Genomic DNA, 22,006 nt, shown 5'->3' with positions numbered 1-22,006 from the left:
TTCACCCTGCCCGGTGCTTTGTTAAAACAGCAGGCTTCGCTACATGCCTTGAAGTAAAGTGGACAACTGTAGGATAACCAAGCATGCACGATGTTGCTGGTGAAATGTTTAAAGTGCTAGCACTTTAGCATCAGCTAGCTATGTTAATGTCGTATGCAACGTAGCATTAGCGAATGCTAGCACATTGTATACATGGTTACAGAGTTGGCGTTAAAAGTGGATGAAGTGCACAGGAGACCTTGTGGGCGTGGACAAGCACAGCTCATTAGCCTTAAAGCTACAGACACCCAGAATGGCGTGTTCCCAGAAGGAAGTGTCAACACTTCCAAGACATTATTGTGGGACTTCAAGGGGTCGTCTCTCTCTCTCTCTCTCTCTCTCTCTCGCTCTCTCTCTCTACCAAACGTGATAAAAGACGAGCCCCGCTTAGAGCGATTACACGAGGCAGCCATCCAGCGAGGCGATGATGCTTTGATAGCAACACTGACAGGAAGTGAGAGGATCATGCGAGGAGCGGGCTGATAGGGCAGCGGCGGCGTGGCATCCACCGGCCTAATCCAGAGCGAGCGGGTATAAATAGACCCCGTTAAACCTGATCCGCTTTGACTCCAGCACCTGTGTAGCGGATCCTATTCACTCTCGTTGCAGCCTCGCTCGGGTAAACAAGGATGGATGTCGCTGAAAATGAGGGTTTCCCTTTTGGGCTGATGTGGATTTAGCGTGGGGCTCAAGAGGACCCTGGAGAACCACATGGCGCTGTGGAGGAGCTCGTCCTTCTTAGAAGATGTCAGGAGGCAAGTTGACCTTGTGATGATTTGTCCTCAAATGACACCTGATCACCTGGTCTGTTCAGCCACCTTTCCCCTTCCCGTCGCTCATCCACAAGGGGGGACTGGATCTTGACTAGAAGGACATTTTAGATATATAAGGAATGTTGGATCTGGAAAGGAGGTTGACCCCAGAGTCCAGACTAGAAAAGATGTTGGATCCACAGTGATATGAAAACTTTTGGGCATACATACATATATATATATATATATATATATATATATATATATATATAATTATAATTATAATTATAAAAATGACTGTGGTTTTTTTAATGTTAATTCAAACTGGCTGCATGAATTAACATTTACCGTGTTGCATGGCGCTCTCGGCCCAGTGGATTTGGTGATGCGAAATGAGATCAGGAGTGTGGTGAACTTGCTTGGACTCGCTGCTTTATGTTCATTTCACCTATTCGGCCTCCCGGGGATGTCGTTGTGTCACAGTGGACATTGTTGTGTGTGTTGCTGTGGGAGTTGAAGGACCCGCCCTTTTCTTCGGTCTGTTGTGATATATTTTTTTGGAGAAAGTTATAGACTGGGGCGGCACGGCGATCGAGTGGTTAGTGCGCAGACCTCACATCTAGGAGACCAGGGTTCAATTCCACCCTCGGCCATCTCTGTGTGGAGTTTGCATGTTCTCCCCGTGCATGCGTGGGTTTTCTCCGGGTACTCCAGTTTCCTCCCACATTCCAAAAACATGCTAGGTTAATTGGCGACTCCAAATTGTCCATAGGTATGAATGTGAGTGTGAATGGTGGTTTGTCTATATGTGCCCTGTGATTGGCTGGCCACCAGTCCAGGGTGTACCCCGCCTCTTGCCCGAAGACAGCTGGGATAGGCTCCAGCACCCCCTACGACCCTCGTGAGGATAAACGGTAGAAAATGAATGAAAGAATGAATGAGTTCTCCTCCTATTTTGTGTGGAAGTGGTAACTTTTTGGCTTCTTATTTTGTCTTTCCCCACCCTCGGCCATCTCTGTGTGGAGTTTGCATGTTCTCCCCGTGCATGCGTTTGTTTTCTCCGGGTACTCCGGTTTCCTCCCACATTCCAAAAACATGCTAGGTTAATTGGCGACTCCAAATTGTCCATAGATATGAATGTGAGTGTGAATGGTTGTTTGACCAGTCCAGCGACCAGTCCAGGGTGTACCTCGCCTCTCGCCCGAAGACAGCTGGGATAGGCTCCAGCACCCCCGCAACCCTTGTGAGGTAGAAAATGAATGAATGAGTTATAGACTGGAAAAGCCGTTCGAGGGGGCGTCAAACAGCAGCCGGCTATGTGGAGGTGACCAATGGAGAACATTTGGGGATGAATTTAGAAAAAACGGACATGAGTTCCAGATAGTGAAGCCATGTTGAGCACCCGGAGCAACATTCCCACTACCTGCACCTGTTAATGTTTGGATGAGGAGTGCAGAGATGGAGGCTCGGTCATTTAATGTGTAGTCGTTGCTGACCTGCCTTGTTTAAAAAAAAAAAAAAAGTGTACAGCTCAGCAGGGCAGCCGACATGACATAGCATGTCAGAGTGGCGTGCGTGCAGCAGAGATGAAGTCTTCCTGCCTACTGGTGCATTTCTACATACAGTAAATACAGTACACACAGTACATAGAGTAGCTGCACCATCACACATCAGCCCATTGTTCTTCTTTTTGATTGTGAGCGAGGGAGGATGAGGGGGGGGGGGGTCCAGAATGGACGCTGACGGCTGTGGCGGCGTCGTTGCTGACAGGACGCCATTGTCGCTGGGAATAAATGTCAGCGTGGTGGCATCCTCCATCAGTCAAGCTGTGCAGGGTTCAGCCTTCCTGGCTGCTCTGTTCCGCTTCACTCTTTTTTTTCCCATGCGGTGGTCTATTTGGGGCAGCACTCCATGCACACATTTGGCCCGCCACAGATGCATTTGTTTATTTTTTTTTATGCTTCCTGTTCACCTTCACTCATGAACACCTTCTACCTGTGTAGCTTGCTGTTGACTGCTGTACCACAGATGATGGTCATGGCGTGACGTTAAATGAGGCAGGGGTGCCCGTTACAGTTGACCAAGGTAGTGCGGGTCATGTGACATCAGCTGACATCAGCTGCCCCCGTGGCAAACTTGAAGTGGTGAACAAACATCTCAAACTACACGCCGACATGCAACGTTCATCTTTACGTCAATACGTGATGCTACTGTATATAAGTAGGAGAACATCATGGCTCATTTTCATGATGGTTTGCCTGGGAGGGGAGTCTCTTCACACGGCGACCAGAGTCAGATGACATTTAAAAAAAAATGGTAACGCTCACAGCTTCAGCCATGTTGTACTGAGCAGCCAGGACAGACGTGCCAGACTACCGTGCTTATGAAGTCTCTTTCCTGTTCTATGGTTGTCATCACACTTTTCTGAAAATAAGAAAATAAGCAAATGCAAAGTAAATAATTTTAGAGGCCGATTTGAAAGTGCAAAGTGTGGACATGATTGTGTATTCCTGCTAAGCGTGTATTATTAGCTCGGATGTAAGCGGACTGCCAGCTAGCTTGCGTAGCATGGGGGTTGAAGATGGCGATGTGTCGTTGTCTGATGTCTGCCGGTGTATTTCTGCAGCTGCAGGACGAGCAACAGGAAAAGTCTCATCGGAAGCGGGCAGTCGACGGGTCTACCCCGACCGCACTCACCCCTATCGTCCTTGGCGGGTAAGTGCTGTCTAAAAAATATCATTGTGCTGGGTGGCAGGGGGGCGGAGGGGGGGTCAAAGGAAGTGGCCGCTCCTCCGGAGAGGAAGCTGGCGGCAAAGGAGGGAGGTTCCGTTCAGCGCGGGGCGTTTCATTTCCTGCAATTGGGGGGCGCGTGAAGCTCTGTCGCCACTGACCTTGTTTAGTCTGCGTTTGAAGTCGGGGAGGCGGGCGGGCGGGCGGGCGGGCAGGCGGACCACAGTGAACTGGACTGGGTCTGGAAAGATGCACTCGGATGCAGAAAGTCCAGATGTACCCTGGGAAGACTTAAGTGTGTGGCTTAGACGCAGTGTTGGAAGCAAAGGTAAGGAAGCAGCAGGACGACTATTAGCATTTATGTTAGCATATATATATATATATACATACATACATATATATTTTTAAAAAAAGATTAGACACACCTTTTTTAATCAGGCTTTTAACTAATATTTTTAAACTTTTCTTATGTTTTTATCTTTTTAGTCCTATTTTATGCTTTTAACTCCAGTGTTTCCTCAGGGGGGGTCCTCCACACTGGGGGCTGTGTCGGGTCTGCTGAGGGGGTGCCATCCTTGGGTCCCTTCGACCCGGCCGGCTGGGGGTTCCTCCCTTTTAATGTGGGGGTCCGCCCGTCTGTCGGAGTCGGGGGGGGGGCCCAGGGTGCTGGTCCCCCGAAGGCACGGCCTGTGGCTCCTCCCAGTGTGGACGGCCCCAAGAATGGCGTTTCCTTGATCGTCAGTGCCATGCCATGTCTCCCTACTGTGTGTGATTGTGTGTGTGTGTGCGTGGGTGGGTGGGTGTGTATGTGTGTGTCTAGTATGGAGGGTGGGAGGGAGGGGCTTTCTTAGTATTTGTTTTTCCTTTTATTTGTGGTAATTGTTTAATTCTGTAAAGCACTTTGTGTTGCATGTCTTTGCAGGAAAAGTGCTATACAAATAAAGTTGATTTAATTAATACTGTATCTTAGCCTATTGTGGAGGCTGCCTGACTCGGTCGTCATCGGCGGCGTCATCAGCGCTGCTGTGTGTCATCTCTGCATCGCTGGTCTTTGCTGACACACGACGGCTAATTGGTGCTTTCAGAGGATCCCTGGAGGCAAATGTTTGGTCGCCTGCAGCCTTAAAAAGGACACTTTGCTAATGATGTGGTGATTCCAGCTGGCGAGGTCAAAGTGCACATCCACGCTGTGGTGGCACTCAAACAGGAAACACGCAGGGCGGGACCCAAATGCAAGCTGCTCGTACCGACTCACTCGATCTGGATTTGTTTCCCCCCAGGCACCAGTCCACAGGACAGTCCCAGGAACTTCTCTCCCAGTGCCTCCGCTCATTTCTCCTTCGCACGAAGGTAAGACAAACACAAGCGACTCAGTCTGCTTACTCTACCCTCTTTCCTCCAGTAAAAGAAGGATTCATTCATTCATGCATTTCCTACCGCTTTTCCTCACGAGGGTTGCGAGATTGCTGGAGCCTATCCCAACTGTCTTCGGGCGGGTACACCCTGGACTGGTGGCCGGTCAATCATAGGGCACATATAGACAAACAACCATTCACACTCACATTCATACCTATGGACAATTTGGAGTCGCCAATTAACCTAGCATGTTTTTGGAATGTGGGAGGAAAGCGGAGTACCCGGAGAAAACCCACGCATGCACGGGGAGAACATGCAAACTCCACACAGAGATGGCCGAGGGTGGGGAAAGACAAAATAAGAAGCCAAAAAGTTACCACTTCCACACAAAATAGGAGGAGAACTCATTCATTATTTCATTCCTTTTCTACCGTTTATCCTCACGAGGGTCGTAGGTGGTGCTGGAGCCTATCCCAGCTGTCTTCGGGCGAGAGGCGGGGTACACCCTGGACTGGTGGCCAGCCAATCACAGGGCACATATAGACAAACAACCATTCACACTCACATTCATACCTATGGACAATTTGGAGTGGCCAATTAACCTAGCATGTTTTTGGAATGTGGGAGGAAACCGGAGTACCCGGAGAAAACCCACGCATGCACGGGGAGAACCTTGGTCTCCTAGCTGTGAGGTCTGCGCTCTAACCACTCGACCGCCGTGCAGCCCTCCTCCTGCTGGATATGTATCCGTATCAGCAAGAAGCGTTGGAAATTCCATTTTATGTTGTTTACCGCCATTACAACATCGGTTGTGTTCCTGCCATACTTGAAAATCAATACTTTGCGCTTTCTCATGCGCTCCACATGATGAGTTTGTACCCGACTACATAGGCAGACGTTGTGGGTTGTTTTGTTTGCCGATCAAAGCGTTGAAAGATTGTGTCTTTGCTTGTGTGTGTGTGTGTGTGCGTCAGGAGCGATGGTCGCCGCTGGTCGCTGGCCTCCCTTCCCTCCTCCGGATATGGAACCAACACGCCCAGCTCCACCGTCTCTGTGAGCATATACATTAGCGTATACATCACCATCATGTTTTTTCATTTAGACACTGTTTTAATGTTATTTATGGTATTCATTATTTATTCTCATCATTTCATATATATGATCATATATTGTCAATGTCTTTTCACCATTGATATTGTTTTTTACATGGATATATTGTATTTATCAGATTGTATTATTGATTATGGTCGGGAGGTGCTTTTATTTTTCAACGCTATGATGTCAGCTAATTTTGTGTGCCTGCCGCCAACAGCACGCTCATCATCATCATCATCATGAAAAAAAAAATTTCACACATTTTCTTTTCTTTAGTTTTCATGTTGAATATGAATTTGTTTCATTTCCAGTCGTCCTGTTCATCACAGGAGAAGCTGCACCAGCTGCCCTTCCAGCCCACGCCGGACGAGCTGCACTTCCTGTCCAAGCACTTCTGCACCGAGAGCATCTCCACCGACGAGTGTCGGCGTGCGACGGCCATGCGCCCGCGCTCGCGCAGCCTCAGGTAGCCGAGCGCCGACCTGCCGTGTGAAATATCTCTGGTCTGCGTCCTCATCCCGTATCCTCTCCCAGCCCCGGCAGGTCTCCGTCCTGTTACGACCACGAGATCATCATGATGAATCACGTCTACAAGGAGCGATTCCCCAAGGTATGATCTTTTCATCCGCGCACCAGACGCCTGTCTTCCGTCTCACCTCGCTGCTTCCTTGGCGGCAGGCCACCGCCCAGATGGAGGAGAAGATCCAGGAGATCATCCGCGGGAACTCTCCGGAGAGCGTCCTCCCGCTGGCGGACGGCGTGCTCGGCTTCGCCCACCACCAGATCATCGAGCTGGCGCGCGACTGCCTGGAGAAGAGCCGCCTGGACCTCATTACGTCCAGCTACTTCTGCGAGCTCACCGACAAGCTGGAGAGGCTCGTCCTCGAGGTAGCCACCTTCTCTCTCTCTCTCTCTCTCTCACCCTCCTCCCTCAGCTAAAACTCAGTCAGATCATCAGATCCTCAAAAATAGCACATCTCCGAGGAGCAACTCTCTCATGACAATCATCTCTTCCAGCCTCAAAGCTGATTGGACCTGTTTAACATTCTTACACGCATGCAACACCTCATTACATTCTTTTAAAAAATTATTTCAAACATCTAAAAAATGCATTAATCCAATTTATTTCACATAAAAATATTTATTTTCATGTCCGTCTGTTGTTTAAAAAGCTGTTAGAAAGTAGGAAGAGTGAGATCTGACATCCTCCACCATCTTTCTGGCTTGTTTGTCCTGCAGTCCACTGAGCGGTCAGAGAGCGAGGAGGTCAACTTCATCCGAGATCTGGCCAAGAAGATCCTCATCGTCATAGCTCGACCCGCACGACTGCTGGAATGTCTGGTATGTCCTCTTCACGCCTCCTCGCCACAACAACGCACACTGTTTTTGCTCCGTGGTGTGCATCCTTACACCAAGACATCTCATGAACGTTATTAGTGAAATTATGAATCACCACCATTAGCGAGCTATTTTTGATAGAAAAGTTGAGTAAAAGAAAAGGAAGAAAAATGTAGCAATAAAAGATCTTCATAGTTGGAACTTTTTCACCAACGGGACAAAGCTGACATGCTGATTCTTCTTCTACGATACTGTAGCACGTTTTTTTAGCAAAAAATATGGCATTCCTTCATTTTCACTACGTATGTGGCCTTCCCAGGGAAAATATCGGCCCCCCTCCTCCCACCCCCAATAAAGACGTAAATAAATGATCAGCTATTCTATAAGCATACCGCATGTGTCTCTCTACAGGAGTTTGACCCTGAGGAATTCTACCATCTACTGGAGGCGGCGGAGGGGCACGCCAAAGAGGGCCAGGGAATCAAGACGGACATCCCTCGTTACATCATCAGCCAGCTGGGACTGACGCGGGATCCTTTAGAAGGTTAGCAGTTCCTTTAGAAGGTTAGCAGTTCCTTTAGGGGGTTAGCAGTTACTACTTTAGAGGGTAGCAGTTACTACTTTAGAGGGTAGCAGTTCCTTAACTGACGAGACTATTGAAATGCGGCGGAGGTAAGAAGTAAGTAATGTAGTGTAGTGAACAGCTTGTGCCTAACATCAACATTCATTAGGAGTCATTAGAGAAGAATGGCCTACACACACACACACACACACACACACACACACACACACACACACCATCCTGTTCCCAAAGCAGCCAAATCGCAGAAGGGCACAGATGCTGAATGGCGTCCTAAATGTGTTTTCCGTGCAGCGGAGGTAGAATGCAACACATGGACGTCGGCGGGTTGTGGTGTAGAAAAAGATGCGTTCAATGAGCCTTTCTCTTCTGGATCATTCTCATTTCCACCTCATTGACATCATCTCTGTCAGCACCTTTGGGGAAAAAAAACCTCATGTCTGCTCTTTACTTTCTGCTCACATAACAACTTTACTCATGTGACGATCGCATACTCTGACACCCTCTTTCATACACAGCATACTAAACCTGTGTACCACCGCGTAAATACACTTATCAAACCATTGTTTTACTATGACCACTTCATCTCTGACCTTTGTAATGATTTCTTCTGTGCTTCCTCCGGAACAAAAAGCAGTGCTATCATCCACAAATAATACCACCTTTAAGTAATTGTAATGGTAATGGTTTTATTTCATTTGAACATCAGATTACAATTGAGTGCATCCCATAATCAGTTCCCAGTTCCACATGTCCAAAAGGAGTAGGAAGAAGCAAAGCTTATTAAATCCTACCCCTCCATCTGGTACTTTTACAATCAGTAACTGTTACATTTGTTCACTTCCTGCTTTCCATAATACAGTTTAAGGTTTTTGTTTTTGTTTTTTTTTTTAATAATGTACCTCGTACCGAAGTAGGAGGTGATATGAGCATTCAAGACTCTTCATCCTTGTATTTAGCAAACATCAAGTGCTTGTATTGTTTCTTGAATTGGCTCATCGTTGTGCATTGTTTGATTTCCTTACTCAATCCTTTCCATAGTGTGATTCCACATACTGAAATGCTATGGCTAGCATAACGTAGTCCTAGCATAGAAGTGTTTCAAATGTACTTCTTCCCTGAGATAACAGCTTGTGTTTGTCTTTTGTAACTTTGCAAATGTCATTGATGTACAAGTTGAACAGTTTTGGTCCCGATATTGACCCCTGGACTACTCCACACTTAATATTTAAACTTGTGTTGCAGAGATGGCGCAGCTGACCAGCTCCGACAGTGGCATCGCACACACTCCTGAAACGGACGACTGCGTAAGACACAATCCTTCCTACATAATCACCTACCTTCCTACACCACCTCCTTGCATCCTTCCTCCACCATCCTTCCATCCTTCCCGCACACAATCATGATATCCTTTCTCAACGTGATATCGCTGACTGAGTGTGTTTTTCCGCTGTTGAGTGTCAGAGCCTCAGCACGGCGTTGAGGGGCAGACGCAAGCCGTGCGAGCTGGACTTCGAGATGACTAAACTCATCAGCAACGGCGCCTACGGGTGAGGAAGGCTTCGCCCCCCTGCTGGTGGTGATTGGAAGTGGATCTGACTATGTTTGTGTCGGGGCAGTGCCGTCTATTTGGTTCGCCACAAGGAGAGCAAGCAGCGCTTTGCCATGAAGAAGATCAACAAGCAGAACCTGATCCTGAGGAACCAGATCCAGCAGGCCTTCGTGGAACGGGATATCCTCACCTTCGCCGAGAACCCCTTTGTGGTGTCCATGTACTGCTCCTTCGAGACACGCCGCCATCTCTGCATGGTCATGGAGTACGTGGAAGGTGCGTGGTTACTCCCCCACCATGATGATGATGATGATGATGATAGTGATGGTGATTATAATGTTCACACGTGTGCAGGAGGAGACTGCGCCACCCTCCTGAAGAACATGGGCCCCCTCCCTGTGGACATGGCCAGGATGTACTTTGCAGAGACGGTGCTGGCTTTGGAGTATTTGCACAACTACGGCATCGTACACAGAGACCTCAAACCTGACAAGTAAGAACTTTTTCACTCCAACTTTATTTCAAATAACAACAAAACATTGTTTTATATTTCAAAATGTTGTTGGACCAATGAGGATCAAGATTAAGTAATAGAAATATTTCTATATTATTGTAAATATGATACAGTACTGCATGTGCCCAAATGAAACATTTTTGGTTTGATAGGTGATTGTGTAGTCAAGGCCAACATATCAGCTTTACAGATGCCACGTGTGTGTATGGCCACATATGCACACACACTCACTACTATGAGTACAGGGCATTTCCGCCCTCTAGTGGTGAGACATCTTATTGGTTTTCCAGCAAAGATGTCCTTTGTGTGCAGTAGTTGTGAGCGTATAGACCAGGGTCTCAAACTCAATTTACCTGGGGGCCACTGGAGCTAGGGTCTGGGCAAGGCTGGGCCGCATCAGGTTTTCCAAAAAAAAAAAAACGCATTTATTAAAAACTAATTAACTAATTAAAAACATACAAACTTTTTCAGTGCTTTGGTTCCGATTCTCTACAATAAAAGCTCTGATAAAACATTCAACTGTTCTCAAATATCTTGATTTTTATTTTTCTGCACAAAATAAGATGGAAAATAAATAAACAAATCAAGAATAAAGAAAATCAATCAGTAATAAATAAATATAATAATAATAATAATAAAACGGCAAATAATAAAAACTTAAGATTAATTTGTCTACCCACATATAGTTGGTGGGTAGACAAATTATTTTTTTCAGATTAAAATTAACAAAGCATTATTAGAGCCCTGTAGACATGACAAAACACGACTATAGTCACATTTATACTTTTTTTTTTATTTACAACATATTGCGCAACTGCAGGGTCTTGAGACACATGCTAACTCGCAAACTAGAGAGATAGCGACCTAAACGGTAGCCTTCAAGTTATTTCCTTTAAACTTAAATAGTAAAAAACTTACCACTTCCACACGGATAGGGAGGATAACTATTAACAGTTATTTAACCTTTAACATGAACATTAATCAAATGTAATAATTTTTTCTGGGTACATGATACCATACAGCATCCATATCAAACTTGCGCGGGCCGCACTAACATTAAACTTTCATATCAAGGCGGGGGCCTCAAACTAGTGTCCTGCGGGCCACATTTGGCCCGCGGGCCACGTGTTTGAGACCCCTGGTATAGAGTGTGTGTGTGTGTTGAATGAAATACAGTATCTGGTGTACAGTGGGGTGTATTCCAAAGGTAAGGTGATATCTGTGATGTTTTTCAGCTTACTGGTAACGTCGATGGGTCACATCAAGCTGACCGACTTCGGCCTGTCCAAAGTGGGCCTGATGAACATGACCACCAACCTCTACGAGGGACACATCGAGAAGGACGCCAGAGAGTTTTCTGACAAGCAGGTGACTGGACGCTACGTCGGCGTCAAAGCCCTCGGCTCCCGAGCATGTTCAAGATGTTTGCTTTCAGGTGTGCGGGACGCCGGAGTACATCGCCCCAGAGGTGATCCTGAGGCAAGGCTACGGCAAGCCGGTGGACTGGTGGGCCATGGGCATCATCCTGTACGAGTTCCTGGTGGGCTGCGTGCCTTTCTTTGGCGACACGCCGGAGGAGCTGTTCGGGCAGGTCATCAGCGGTCAGTACGGTCCAAATCACCCATCCATCATCCTGAAAAAGCCGGTGGTCTTCATCTTCATCTTCATCTTTGCAGACCAGATCAACTGGCCCGAGGGAGAGGAAGCGCCGCCTCCTGACGCCCAGGAGCTCATCACTGTGCTGCTCAGACAGAACCCTCTGGAAAGAATGGGCGCAGGTACCACACTTCTTTTTGGCTCGATGCCGGCATCGCATCAGCCGTGCTCTTTTAGCCAGAATCACCTTGGAGGAAGCTGAGGTGATGTAGGTCCTCGTGCATCATCTGGAGGTCTTCCTGACAACTTCTTCCCAGCAGGATTCTACGTCAATTCTGCCCCCGACCGTGGCCTCCTAACACATGTACTCCCCGCCGTCCACAGGTGGCGCCGGCGAGGTGAAGCAGAACCCCTTCTTCCACAACCTGGACTGGAACGGCCTCTTGCGGCAGAAGGCCGAGTTCATCCCCCAGCTGGAGTCTGAGGACGACACCAGCTACTTTGACAGTACGTCGTCTCATCATTTCATTGTTTTCCGGACCGTCTCGCCGTGACTCCAACATGCGGTCTTGGTGTCTTCTTTGTCAGCTCGCTCTGAGCGCTACCACCACCTGGAGACGGAGGAGGACGATACCAACGATGAGGACTTCAACGTGGAGCTGCGGCAGTTCTCGTCGTGTTCTCACCGCTTCTCCAAGGTCATTGTCTAAGGATGCTAATATCATGTTGATGCTGTGATGGCTTGTAAACAAGGCTGGGCTATCCTTGGCAGAAGGACTAAGACCCCTTCTCCTTAATCTTTTTTTTTAGTATTTTCATCATTATTGATTTGAATTAGGGTCAATTCCACCCTCGGCCATCTCTGTGTGGAGTTTGCATGTTCTCCCTGTGCTTCTGTGGGTTTTCTCCGGGTAGTCTGGTTTCCGCCCACATTCCAAAAACATGCTAGGTTAATTGGCGCCTCCAAATTGTCCATAGGTATGAATGTGAGTGTGAATGGTTGTTTGTCTATATGTGCCCTGTGATTGGCTGGCATACAGTTTAACAAAAAATAAAAACATGTATGTCAATTATATTGGCATATTCATTGATCATTGTCAGTATTTTGTTCAAATAATGATAATGGGGCGGCACGGCGGACGAGTGGTTAGCGCACAGACCTCACAGCTAGGAGACCAAGGTTCACTTCCACCCTTGGCCATCTCTGTGTGGAGTTTGCATCCGTGGGTTTTCTCCGGGTACTCCGGTTTCCTCCCACATTCCAAAAACATGCTAGGCTAATGTGAATGTTAGTGTGAATGGTTGTTTGCCTATATGTGCCCTGTGATTGGCAGGCCACCAGTCCAGGGTCTATCCCAGGCTGTCTTTGGCCTTTCGCCCAAAGACAGCTGGGATAGACTTCAGCACCCCCCGCGACCATTGTGAGGAGTAGCGGCAGAAAATGAATGAATGAATGATTTAATTTATTTAATTATTATTTATTTTATTTATGTCTTCATTACAGATTTATTTAATATTTTATGATTATCCAATGTTGTTATATTCTATAATTTAACATGATTAATATTGAGGAATTGTACATTTAGTTTAGTGTTCTATGGTTGTCATCACCTTTTCCCACTTTGCCATCACCGGTACCTTTTGTGTGTAGCAAGTCAGTGTTGGGTGAAAAAACCAACAACAGGAAAAGGCCAGTAAATAAGAAGAAAGGGATTTTGGTAAGACCTGTCTGCCAATGCTGGTGACGGCCACACGGGGGCGTGTGTTTGTCTTTGCAGGTGTACAGCAGTCTGGATCTGAGTCGCGGACACGTGGAGGAGAAAGGAGACGCTGAGGACAAGAAGCCGGAGAGCCCGCTGACCGTGGATTCTCTCAGCTGGACTCCAGACCTGACAGAAATGTAAAGCACACGGCTTAGAAAGTCTGGAGCCGACCTTGAAGGTTCTGAGCAAGGTTCCATCCCCACGTCTCGTCCGCAGGCCGTCCCTGTCCCACTCCACCGATGGCGACTCCTCGAACCAGAGTCCTCGTCCCGCACCGCTCCCAAAGTTGGCCGTCTCAGCCGAGAGTGAAGCGGATGAATCGTCCGGCTTGGGCGACCCCAGCAAGACTTCTTCCTCCGTCGGAGAGCTGCCGCGAGACGAGCCAGACGCCACCACGCCGGGGAGCACCCGCAGTGGGGCCACGCTGTCAGGTATGACATCTAGACCTGCATCTCTAGACGGGTTCCTCATCATCCTCTTGTCCTTCTCTCCAAACAGGAAGCTTCTCTGAACATCTGGACCAGCTGATGCCGAGAGGGGAGAGTCCAGACAGGGCAGGGGACCAGGGGACGCTGACTGGCTCCTTGAGGCCAGAGAAGCCCAGAGCGCCCCTGAAGGTCCCCAAGTCCGTCTCCACTGGCGCCCTGTCCCTGATGATCCCCTCAGGTAAGAAGATAAAATCACCTGATGTCTCCATCGTCTCCATCATCTTTGTCCTTCCAGATTTATTTGGCGCATCTCCGCTAGCCAGCCCGCTCTCCCCTTACTCGCTGTCGTCAGATCCTTCCTCTCGAGACTCCTCCCCCAGCCGAGACTCCTCCTCCCTCTTCGCCAGCGCCGCCCGCCAACCGGTGGTCATCCACAGCAGCGGCAAGAAGTTTGGCTTCACGCTGAGGGCCATCCGCGTCTACGCCTGCGACGGCGATGTCTATACTGTGTACCACATGGTGTGGGTAAGGATGCCGACACCCCGCACGGTGGGGGCAGTGGGTCCTCAAAAAGGTTTCACCGGGAACTTGTCTTCCTGTGTGCCAGAACGTAGAGGACGGTGGACCAGCGCAGAAGGCCGGACTCAAAGCAGGAGACCTCATCACGCACGTCAACGGCGAGCCCGTCCACGGTCTGGTCCACATGGAAGTGGTGGAGCTCCTCGTCAAGGTAAAAGTCTTTCCTAAAAACATTATGGACACAATCCAATCCACAATGCTAACAAATGCTAGTTTTTTGCCGAAACTTCAAATCATTTTGGTGGAGAAAAAAGTTTACCAAATGCTGGCTTCCACCAGAGCGGCAGCAAGGTGTCCATCTCCACCACGCCCTTCGAGAACACGTCCATCAAGCGAGGCCCGGCTAGGAAGAACAGCTACAGGAGCAAGATGGTGCGATGTGGCAAGAAGGCCAAGAAGGAGAAGACTCCAGAGAGGTAGAATAGATTTGACTTCGGAATTGCATGAACTTCCTGTGGCGTGAGAAGGCCTGGTGATTTATTTTCCACCTTCCATGTTGAACTCGTGTGTTTTTCCAGGCGCCGTTCTCTTTTCCGGCGCTTCGCAATGCAGCCGTCCCCGCTGCTGCACACCAGCCGTAGCTTCACCTCCCTCAACCACTCGCTTTCATCCGGTGAGAGTCTACCCGGGTCGCCTACCCACAGCCTGTCCCCGCGCTCACCCACCGCCGCCTTCCGCGCCGCCCCCGACTTCGCGCCTTCAGGTGAGCCGGCTCTTCTTTGCGGTCACGTGTGTATGTCCTCAACTGACGTTTCCTGGTGGACTTCCAGGTGGCAACTCCTCCCAGAGCAGCTCCCCCAGTTCCAGCGCCCCCAACTCTCCCGCGGGCTCGGCCCACATCCGGCCCAGCACCCTCCACGGCCTGGGCCCCAAGCTGCCAGGGCAGAGGCTCCGCCAGGGGCGCCGCAAGTCTGCCGGGAGCATTCCTCTGTCTCCACTGGCCCGCACACCGTCGCCCACGCCCCAGCCCCCGTCACCCCAGCGCTCGCCGTCCCCGCTGCTCGGCGGACACTCAGTGTCCATTTCCAAAAGCACCCAAGCCTTCCCCACCAAGATACACTCCCCGCCCACCATCATCCGCCACATTGTCCGCCCTAAAAGTGCCGAGCCGCCGCGCTCGCCCCTCCTCAAACGGGTGCAGTCCGAGGAGAAGCTGTCCCCGTCCTACGCCGGAGACAAGAAGCACCTTTGTGCCCGGAAGCACAGCCTGGAGGTTACTCAGGAGGAGGTGCAAGATCAGGAGGCTGGCGATGATGGGGCGCCCATCGTGGAGGGGAACGCTTGCGAGCCCCCGACGGCGATCCCGCGTGTGCGTCCTGTGGAGCAGGGCTGCTTGAAGAGGCCGGTGGCCCGCAGGGATGGGCGGCAGGACTCTGCGGAGGAGGCTGACGAGGCGAAGAGAAGACAAGACTCCCTGCCGGAGTCGGATTCATCCGTTTGTGACGAGCGCAAAGCTTGCCCCGAGTCCGCCAGCGTCGCCCTCATAGACGTCCTCTATAAGAAACTCAGCAGCCGCGCTTTGGACGGCACCAGTGACTCGTCGGCCGGCAGTGGCGACGGCGAGTGGACGCATCCTCGACAGGACCTCAAAGCCCCCAACACGGACTTCACCAGGAAGAGGCTCTCATTTGAGGAGCGAGAAGACTTTGTGTGTCGCCTCTCTCCCGGCATCCACGACAACCTCCATTTTGGTCCCTCCAGGTCCAAAAGCCTCCAGCTGGGTGCAGCGTCTCATGAGCACATGAAGGCTGCACTGGGCGGCGTCCACTCGGCCCCGGAAGGTCTGGCTCCCAAGATTTTCTCCGGTCGAGGAGAAAGCGCTGTAGAGAAGCTGCAGCTCATCTCTTCGGGCGAATGTCCTCTGAGAAAGACGTCCTCTGACTACAAACTGGAAGGACGCCACATGTCCTCTCTCAAGCCTCTGGAGGGAACTCTGGATATTGGCCTGCTGTCTGGGCCCAGGATGTCCAAAACGGACTCTTGTTTGTCCAAAATGGCCGAGTGCAAGATGGCATCTCCTCCCGTTTGGCTTCAGAACGCCGCTGAGCGACTGATGAAAGCTCCAGAGAAACCCAAAAGCCCCCTGAGCTGCCCCCCGAGCACCGACACCTCCCCAAAGATGTTCCCCAAAGACCTCTCGCTCGCTGAGAAGACCAGACACGACGGCTCTAGCTCGGCGGTGAAACAGGAGAGCAGAACGTGCATGAAGGTCACGTCATCCCGACACAGCTCCCACTTCTCCTGTGGGAAGACGCCCTCCATCCGGGAGGTCAGCAATGAAGACCAGGAGGATGAAGACCAGGAGGTACCGGCCGCTGAAAGTCCGGAGTCATCAGAGAAATCTGGTCAAGCTGGTTCTGCTGCAAAGAGAGCGCTGCAAACATCTCACATGAACTGCTCAGATGTTGCTGGCACACCGTCAACGTCTGCTTCTGGACCAGAGCTCCAAACATGCAGCTCAACCTCACCAGCTCAGAACTTTCCAGCTCATCAAGACCGTGATGACTCGGCCTTGAAGGACGGGATTGGCATCCAAGGAGTTCCAAAGAGAGAACTGTGCATGGTGTCTCCAGGCAGCGTGCTGGTGTCCAAGGAAGACCGCCCTCTGTCGGACCATCCGGAAACGGAAGGTCATTCCGAGATGGTTCCAGAAGAAAAGATCCAGCAGGTTCCAGAACACTGGACCCCTGCAAAGCAAGAGGGCATCACGGTGAGCACCGTAACATCAGCACGCTCAGCGGCGCCCCAGCTGCCGTTCACGGGGGCCCTGCGGGACCACCACACCCCAGTCGCTAAGGACCTTCCCAATCCCAAACTCTTACTTCCAGAATCTTCTGGAGATGCTCTGAACTCAAAACAGAGTGATGCTACGTTGCCCTCTGGGGGCGTTCACCTGGAAAACTGTGTGCAGGCTCCGCCCCCCAGCGCCAGGCAAGCGGAACCCAAATCAGTAGCAGCCAGCCCTCCTGTGGTCAAGGACAGCACAGAATCCAAGTCCAAAGCCCGGGCGGCACCGCCTCACAAGCCATCCGGGGGACCGCCCAAACATAAAGACCCCTCTCCCAAGAAACAGCCCCTGCTCATGAAGGACTCCAAAGAGTCCAAAGACTCCAAACCTAAACGCACAACGTCACCGCATACCCAGTCTGGACCTGAGGCGGCAAGCGCCTCAGCGGCCCGCCTCTCCGAGTCCGCAGACACCGCCCCCAGGGGGCTGCCCCACGACAAGGCATCTAAGCATGCAGAGAAGAAGAAACAGGAGGCTGCCTCTGCGCCGAGGAGCACCAAACGGGATGCATCCCGGGGCGGCGTCACGGACAAAGACCCCGGCAAAGGGAAGACGGCACGGGCGGCTTCCTGTCCCAAAAAGTAACATTTCATGCAGACTTTTATTTTAGCAAGCATCGTCATGCCTTTTTTCCTTTGGACGACCGGACAAGCTGTTACGCGTCATCACCAACGTGGAGGGGCGCCGCCCCCAAGGTGCCATAAAGCTTTCTTTCCAATTGCACTCGTCCTTTTAATGCAGTAGAGCCATGTTGCGTACGTAGACGCCGCAAGCTACTTCCTGTGCACGCAGCGACATGGTCACGGCTGGCGCGCCCTCCGACGACCAGCCTGGGTTTTGACCACATTCCTGGGACGGGCGGGCGGCAGAAATAAAAACACTCGCGGGCTCACGAGGTGTTGCTTTATTTGTCTTCTAGTCCTACGCTCACCTGGAGGAGGGAAAATGTAGCATTTCCCTGGAAAACCGAGGCTGAGAATGTGCTTATTAATGTCCACGGTGTGCACTACCGATGCGCTTTTCGGGAATGAATGACTCCCCCCACCCCCCTCCCCCTGGGGAGACCCCGCTGGTGGAAAAAGACCTCACATGACTTCACAGTACCAAGGAGTATTAGAGACACTGACAAGAAAAAACGTCAGAAAAATGGCGGAGTTTGGAAAAGTCGAGTTGGAAAGTTCAGAGAATGAAGTTGCAATGTTGTGATTGGGACGCCATGACAACCATCGCATACCATAATACGCACCATCCATCGTACCGTTACCATAATACGCATCATCCATTGTACCGTTACCATAATAATACGCATCATCCATCGTAGCGTGACCGTAATATGTATCGTCCATCGTACCGTCACCATAATACGCATCATCCATTGTACTGTTACCATAATAATACGCATCATCCATCGTAGCGTGACCGTAATACGCATCATCCATTGTAGCGTGACTGTAATACGTATCGTCCATTGTACCGTTACCATAATACGCATCATCCATCGTACCGCATCATCCATCGTACCGTGACCATCATACGCATCGTCCATTGTACCGTTACCATCATACGCATCGCCCATTGTACCGTTACCATCATACGCATCGCCCATCGTACCGTTACCATAATACGCATCATCCATCGTACCGTTACCATAATACGCATCGTCCATCGTACCGTGACCGTAATACGCCTCGTCCATCGTACCGTTACATAATACGCATCGTCCATCGTACCGTTACGTAATACGCATCGTCCATCGTACCCTTACCGTAATACGCATCATCCATCGTACCGTTACCATAATACCATACCATTACTATACCATCCATCTTACCTTTTCTTGTTAACCATTTCTTTTTTTGTCCATTAAAAAAAAACATTTTTTTCTTGAAAGATTGGACTTTTTTCCAGAAAATTATTTTTGTAGGATTCCCTTCCCACTTTGTGTGAAGAACAGAATTTGTGGTTCTTGGAGAAAGACCTCCCATAAAAGCATGTTGGTGTTTTATTTGTTAACATGACATGAATTGCAATTTTATTTTGTCAGTAAAGCAACTTTTTTTTTTATGATTTTGCAATGTTTTAGGATTGCAACTTTGCTCCCTGAATTCTTTATTGTGGCGAAAAGCATTCTCGTAAGGATGCGACCTGAAATACATTCCTGGTGAAATGACAAGGTTATTATTATCTGAAGAATGGCATCCAATGGCGAAGCTGACATGTTTGCTTCTCATAATGATGAATTATGAGAAGAAAAAGCGGTATAAAGGTATGACATTCCGAGAGACTGTGGTTGTCAGGGTTGCTAATACTCCTTGCTTTGAAGTTATCTTTCAGTTCTGAGGCCTTTTTGTCTTTGTCAACTGAAGCTTCTTCCAGCGTGGAAGCGACTGATGGTGGATTTTGTGGTGATTGTTGAAGAAGAAGAAAAGCACCTTAGAAATAACGGAGGAAGGCGTGTTGAAGGAACATTGCTTGTTTGTTTGGCAGGCTTGTACATTTTGTATAGCGTCTATTTTGCCAAATCTATGTTGTGTGTCAACTGATGTTGGTCGTCGTCGTCGTGTGAGCAGGCCGTGACGTCCAAGACCTTTTCCAGAGTTCTCGGGTGTGGTACGGTGTCTCCGGTGTGGTGGTCTTGTTTCCACTGTGCAAACACTAACTAGCGTTAGACGGGGATGTTTCTTCTTTTTGTCTTTTTAGAAAATGTGCAATAAAAATGTGTGTGTTTTGTTTGTTTGAGTTTTGTATTTTGCCCAAGAAAAGCTCTATGGATGTCATAGATGTTGTATATTAAAGAAAAGAGATATTTATATACTTCTAATGTTGCGTAATAGTGAGAATAAAAACAAATGCTGACATCTTTTGTCTTTGCGTTTTGTTCGTTGTAGAAGAGGCGTAGTGACGCACCGCAGCCACCAGGGGGCGGTGTTGCTCCTTATGTTGAGTATAGGCGACACTCAAGTGGTGTGCGAAACCGATCCGATACTGATACTCGATACATGAATATGTACCTCGTGTATGGCAAATTAAAAATATATATATTTAATGTTGTAGCATTATGAAAACTACAAGGCTTTTCATCTATCGAGTCAATACATTATTCACTTCGATAAATTGTTCATAAAAGTAGTGGAGTGATTTGCAATACAGCCAAGTTAATGGACAAAAATAATAATATGTAAACCCAATAGAATAAATGATTTGATTTATTCGATTCCAGAAGATCTCTTCGGTATCAATCCATTAATCGTCATTGAATAAATCAAAACAAACCAACTGACCCACATGAAGAGGCAGCATACTTCCTTGCTTCCTTCCTTTAAATGGGAAATGCACTTTGAAAAAGTGCGGCTCATCCCATCCCACCCCGTCCCGTCCCATCCTGGCGTGAAGTATCTGGGATACTGTGGGAGGGAATGTGCGAGAACACTCTGTGACTTGGGGCGGCGCCAAGGCTGCTGCAGCCCGCCAATCTCATGTTGCAACTGATGGCCTCTGGCTGGGATTCAGCCTCATCGCCTCCAGTCAGAAGGGAAAAGAAGGGAAGGGAGGGGGCGGGACCTCGTCGGGTCACTCACAGTTGACAGGCTCCACTGGATGTCTGTCATCTAAGTTAGAATGCGCGTGGTGAGGTGGTGGTAGTATGGGTGTCTAAGGAACACATAGTTATCATGCTATAGCACATTTGGCCGTGTCCGTGAATACTTCGCCGTGAGGGAGGAACGCCGTGTGTTTGAGTGCCACACTTCGTAGAAAAACTTGTTTTGCTCCACTACAAGGAACGCACACACAAAAAAAACACAGCCACAACAAAGCTCAGGTTTAAAAGGGCCACCATGTTCTTTGTCGAGAAAAGATCATCAAGACGAGATAGAATACTTACCTAGAAAAAAAAAACTTGCACTTCAAGTAATACTTCAAGGAAAGGTGTACTTTCCTGGAATGTTGCTCATCATCCACAATTCTTGTGTGAGACATGAACACACAAGTCCTTCTCTTTTATGTGCCTTCTAAATATAGAAAACTGTATTTTTTAAAGAGGCAGCTAATTAATGCACACCATCGCTAACCAGGCTCCATGTCAATCACGTTACTGGTGGAGTGACACTGAGTGTAGTTACTGAGGAACTAATGACTAAGGCACATACCTTTAGAGTAGTTACTGAGGAACTAATGAGTAGAGGTCAGGGTTATGGTAGGTTTGCTCCTGATGAACTACTGTATTTTGGGTACCTTATTGTAAAGTCGTTCTTCATTAGTTTTTTATTAGTTCTTTATGAGTTCCTCAGTAACTACTAAAAATTGATGTGCCTTAGTTCTTCAGTATGTCCATTCACATATTCCCACAATGTGTGTTCACAGTGTTTGTTCATCCACTTGCATACATAGAAATAACGTCAGCTATTTCCACCAACATGTCTTGTCCTCGCTGTTGCTCGTTCCCGCCCCCAAAAAGCGGCAGCTGTCCGCCTTGCGTAAGAGTTGGCCACGAGATGACCACAAATCAGCTTACGTGAGACGAGATGAGTGGCGGCGGATTAGTAGCGTGAGTGCCGGACGGAGGCGGGCCCACATTAGCGCTCCCGTCGGCCATCTTTGCATCCTAAATGATCTAATCATGTCTGCCTCACCTTTCCCTCCACGCCCTCTTGACTCGCCCACCGCATACGTCTGTCTATCCATTCGCATACACGCACCATGTACTCGTTTGTCCTTCCACATCATGTAAACATCTGCACAGAAAGTAAAAAGTTGTCCATTCACATACACACATGATGTACCCATCTGTCCATTCACATACACACATGATGTACCCATCTGTCCATTCACATACACACATGATGTACCTGTCTGTCTATTCACATACACACAGGATGTACCCGTCTGTCCATTCAC

The 22,006-nt window shown here is 49.0% G+C and overlaps 1 protein-coding gene across 11 annotated transcripts in view; it reads left to right on the top strand.

Annotated features, from left to right (window-relative positions):
* The window catches only part of mast4 (microtubule associated serine/threonine kinase family member 4), a 49,541-nt gene extending 29,575 nt beyond the window's left edge, over positions 1–19,966 (top strand). For 8 of the 11 annotated variants that reach the window (XM_058064968.1, XM_058064967.1, XM_058064971.1 and 5 more), the window contains 25 exons: positions 3,418–3,506; positions 4,802–4,871; positions 5,852–5,930; positions 6,284–6,438; positions 6,507–6,582; positions 6,651–6,860; positions 7,212–7,313; positions 7,722–7,854; positions 9,136–9,197; positions 9,349–9,440; positions 9,510–9,718; positions 9,797–9,935; positions 11,192–11,324; positions 11,392–11,557; positions 11,633–11,734; positions 11,937–12,059; positions 12,141–12,250; positions 13,331–13,452; positions 13,532–13,746; positions 13,814–13,981; positions 14,039–14,268; positions 14,351–14,473; positions 14,602–14,738; positions 14,841–15,025; positions 15,093–19,966. In XM_058064968.1, the coding sequence (XP_057920951.1) occupies positions 3,418–3,506; positions 4,802–4,871; positions 5,852–5,930; positions 6,284–6,438; positions 6,507–6,582; positions 6,651–6,860; positions 7,212–7,313; positions 7,722–7,854; positions 9,136–9,197; positions 9,349–9,440; positions 9,510–9,718; positions 9,797–9,935; positions 11,192–11,324; positions 11,392–11,557; positions 11,633–11,734; positions 11,937–12,059; positions 12,141–12,250; positions 13,331–13,452; positions 13,532–13,746; positions 13,814–13,981; positions 14,039–14,268; positions 14,351–14,473; positions 14,602–14,738; positions 14,841–15,025; positions 15,093–17,695 (5,833 nt within the window). In that variant the 3' untranslated portion in view covers positions 17,696–19,966. Of the gene's footprint in view, positions 795–3,417; positions 3,507–4,801; positions 4,872–5,851; positions 5,931–6,283; positions 6,439–6,506; positions 6,583–6,650; positions 6,861–7,211; positions 7,314–7,721; positions 7,855–9,135; positions 9,198–9,348; positions 9,441–9,509; positions 9,719–9,796; positions 9,936–11,191; positions 11,325–11,391; positions 11,558–11,632; positions 11,735–11,936; positions 12,060–12,140; positions 12,251–13,330; positions 13,453–13,531; positions 13,747–13,813; positions 13,982–14,038; positions 14,269–14,350; positions 14,474–14,601; positions 14,739–14,840; positions 15,026–15,092 lie in introns of all 11 variants that reach the window. The other 3 variants (XM_058064977.1, XM_058064976.1, XM_058064969.1) reach the window with 3 other exon arrangements.
* The last annotated feature ends 2,040 nt before the right edge of the window (positions 19,967–22,006 follow it).

The sequence above is a fragment of the Doryrhamphus excisus genome, chromosome 2 (genome assembly GCF_030265055.1).
Source record: "Doryrhamphus excisus isolate RoL2022-K1 chromosome 2, RoL_Dexc_1.0, whole genome shotgun sequence".
NCBI classification, from domain to species: domain Eukaryota; kingdom Metazoa; phylum Chordata; class Actinopteri; order Syngnathiformes; family Syngnathidae; genus Doryrhamphus; species Doryrhamphus excisus.
This window is presented reverse-complemented; position numbering and strand designations above follow the sequence as displayed.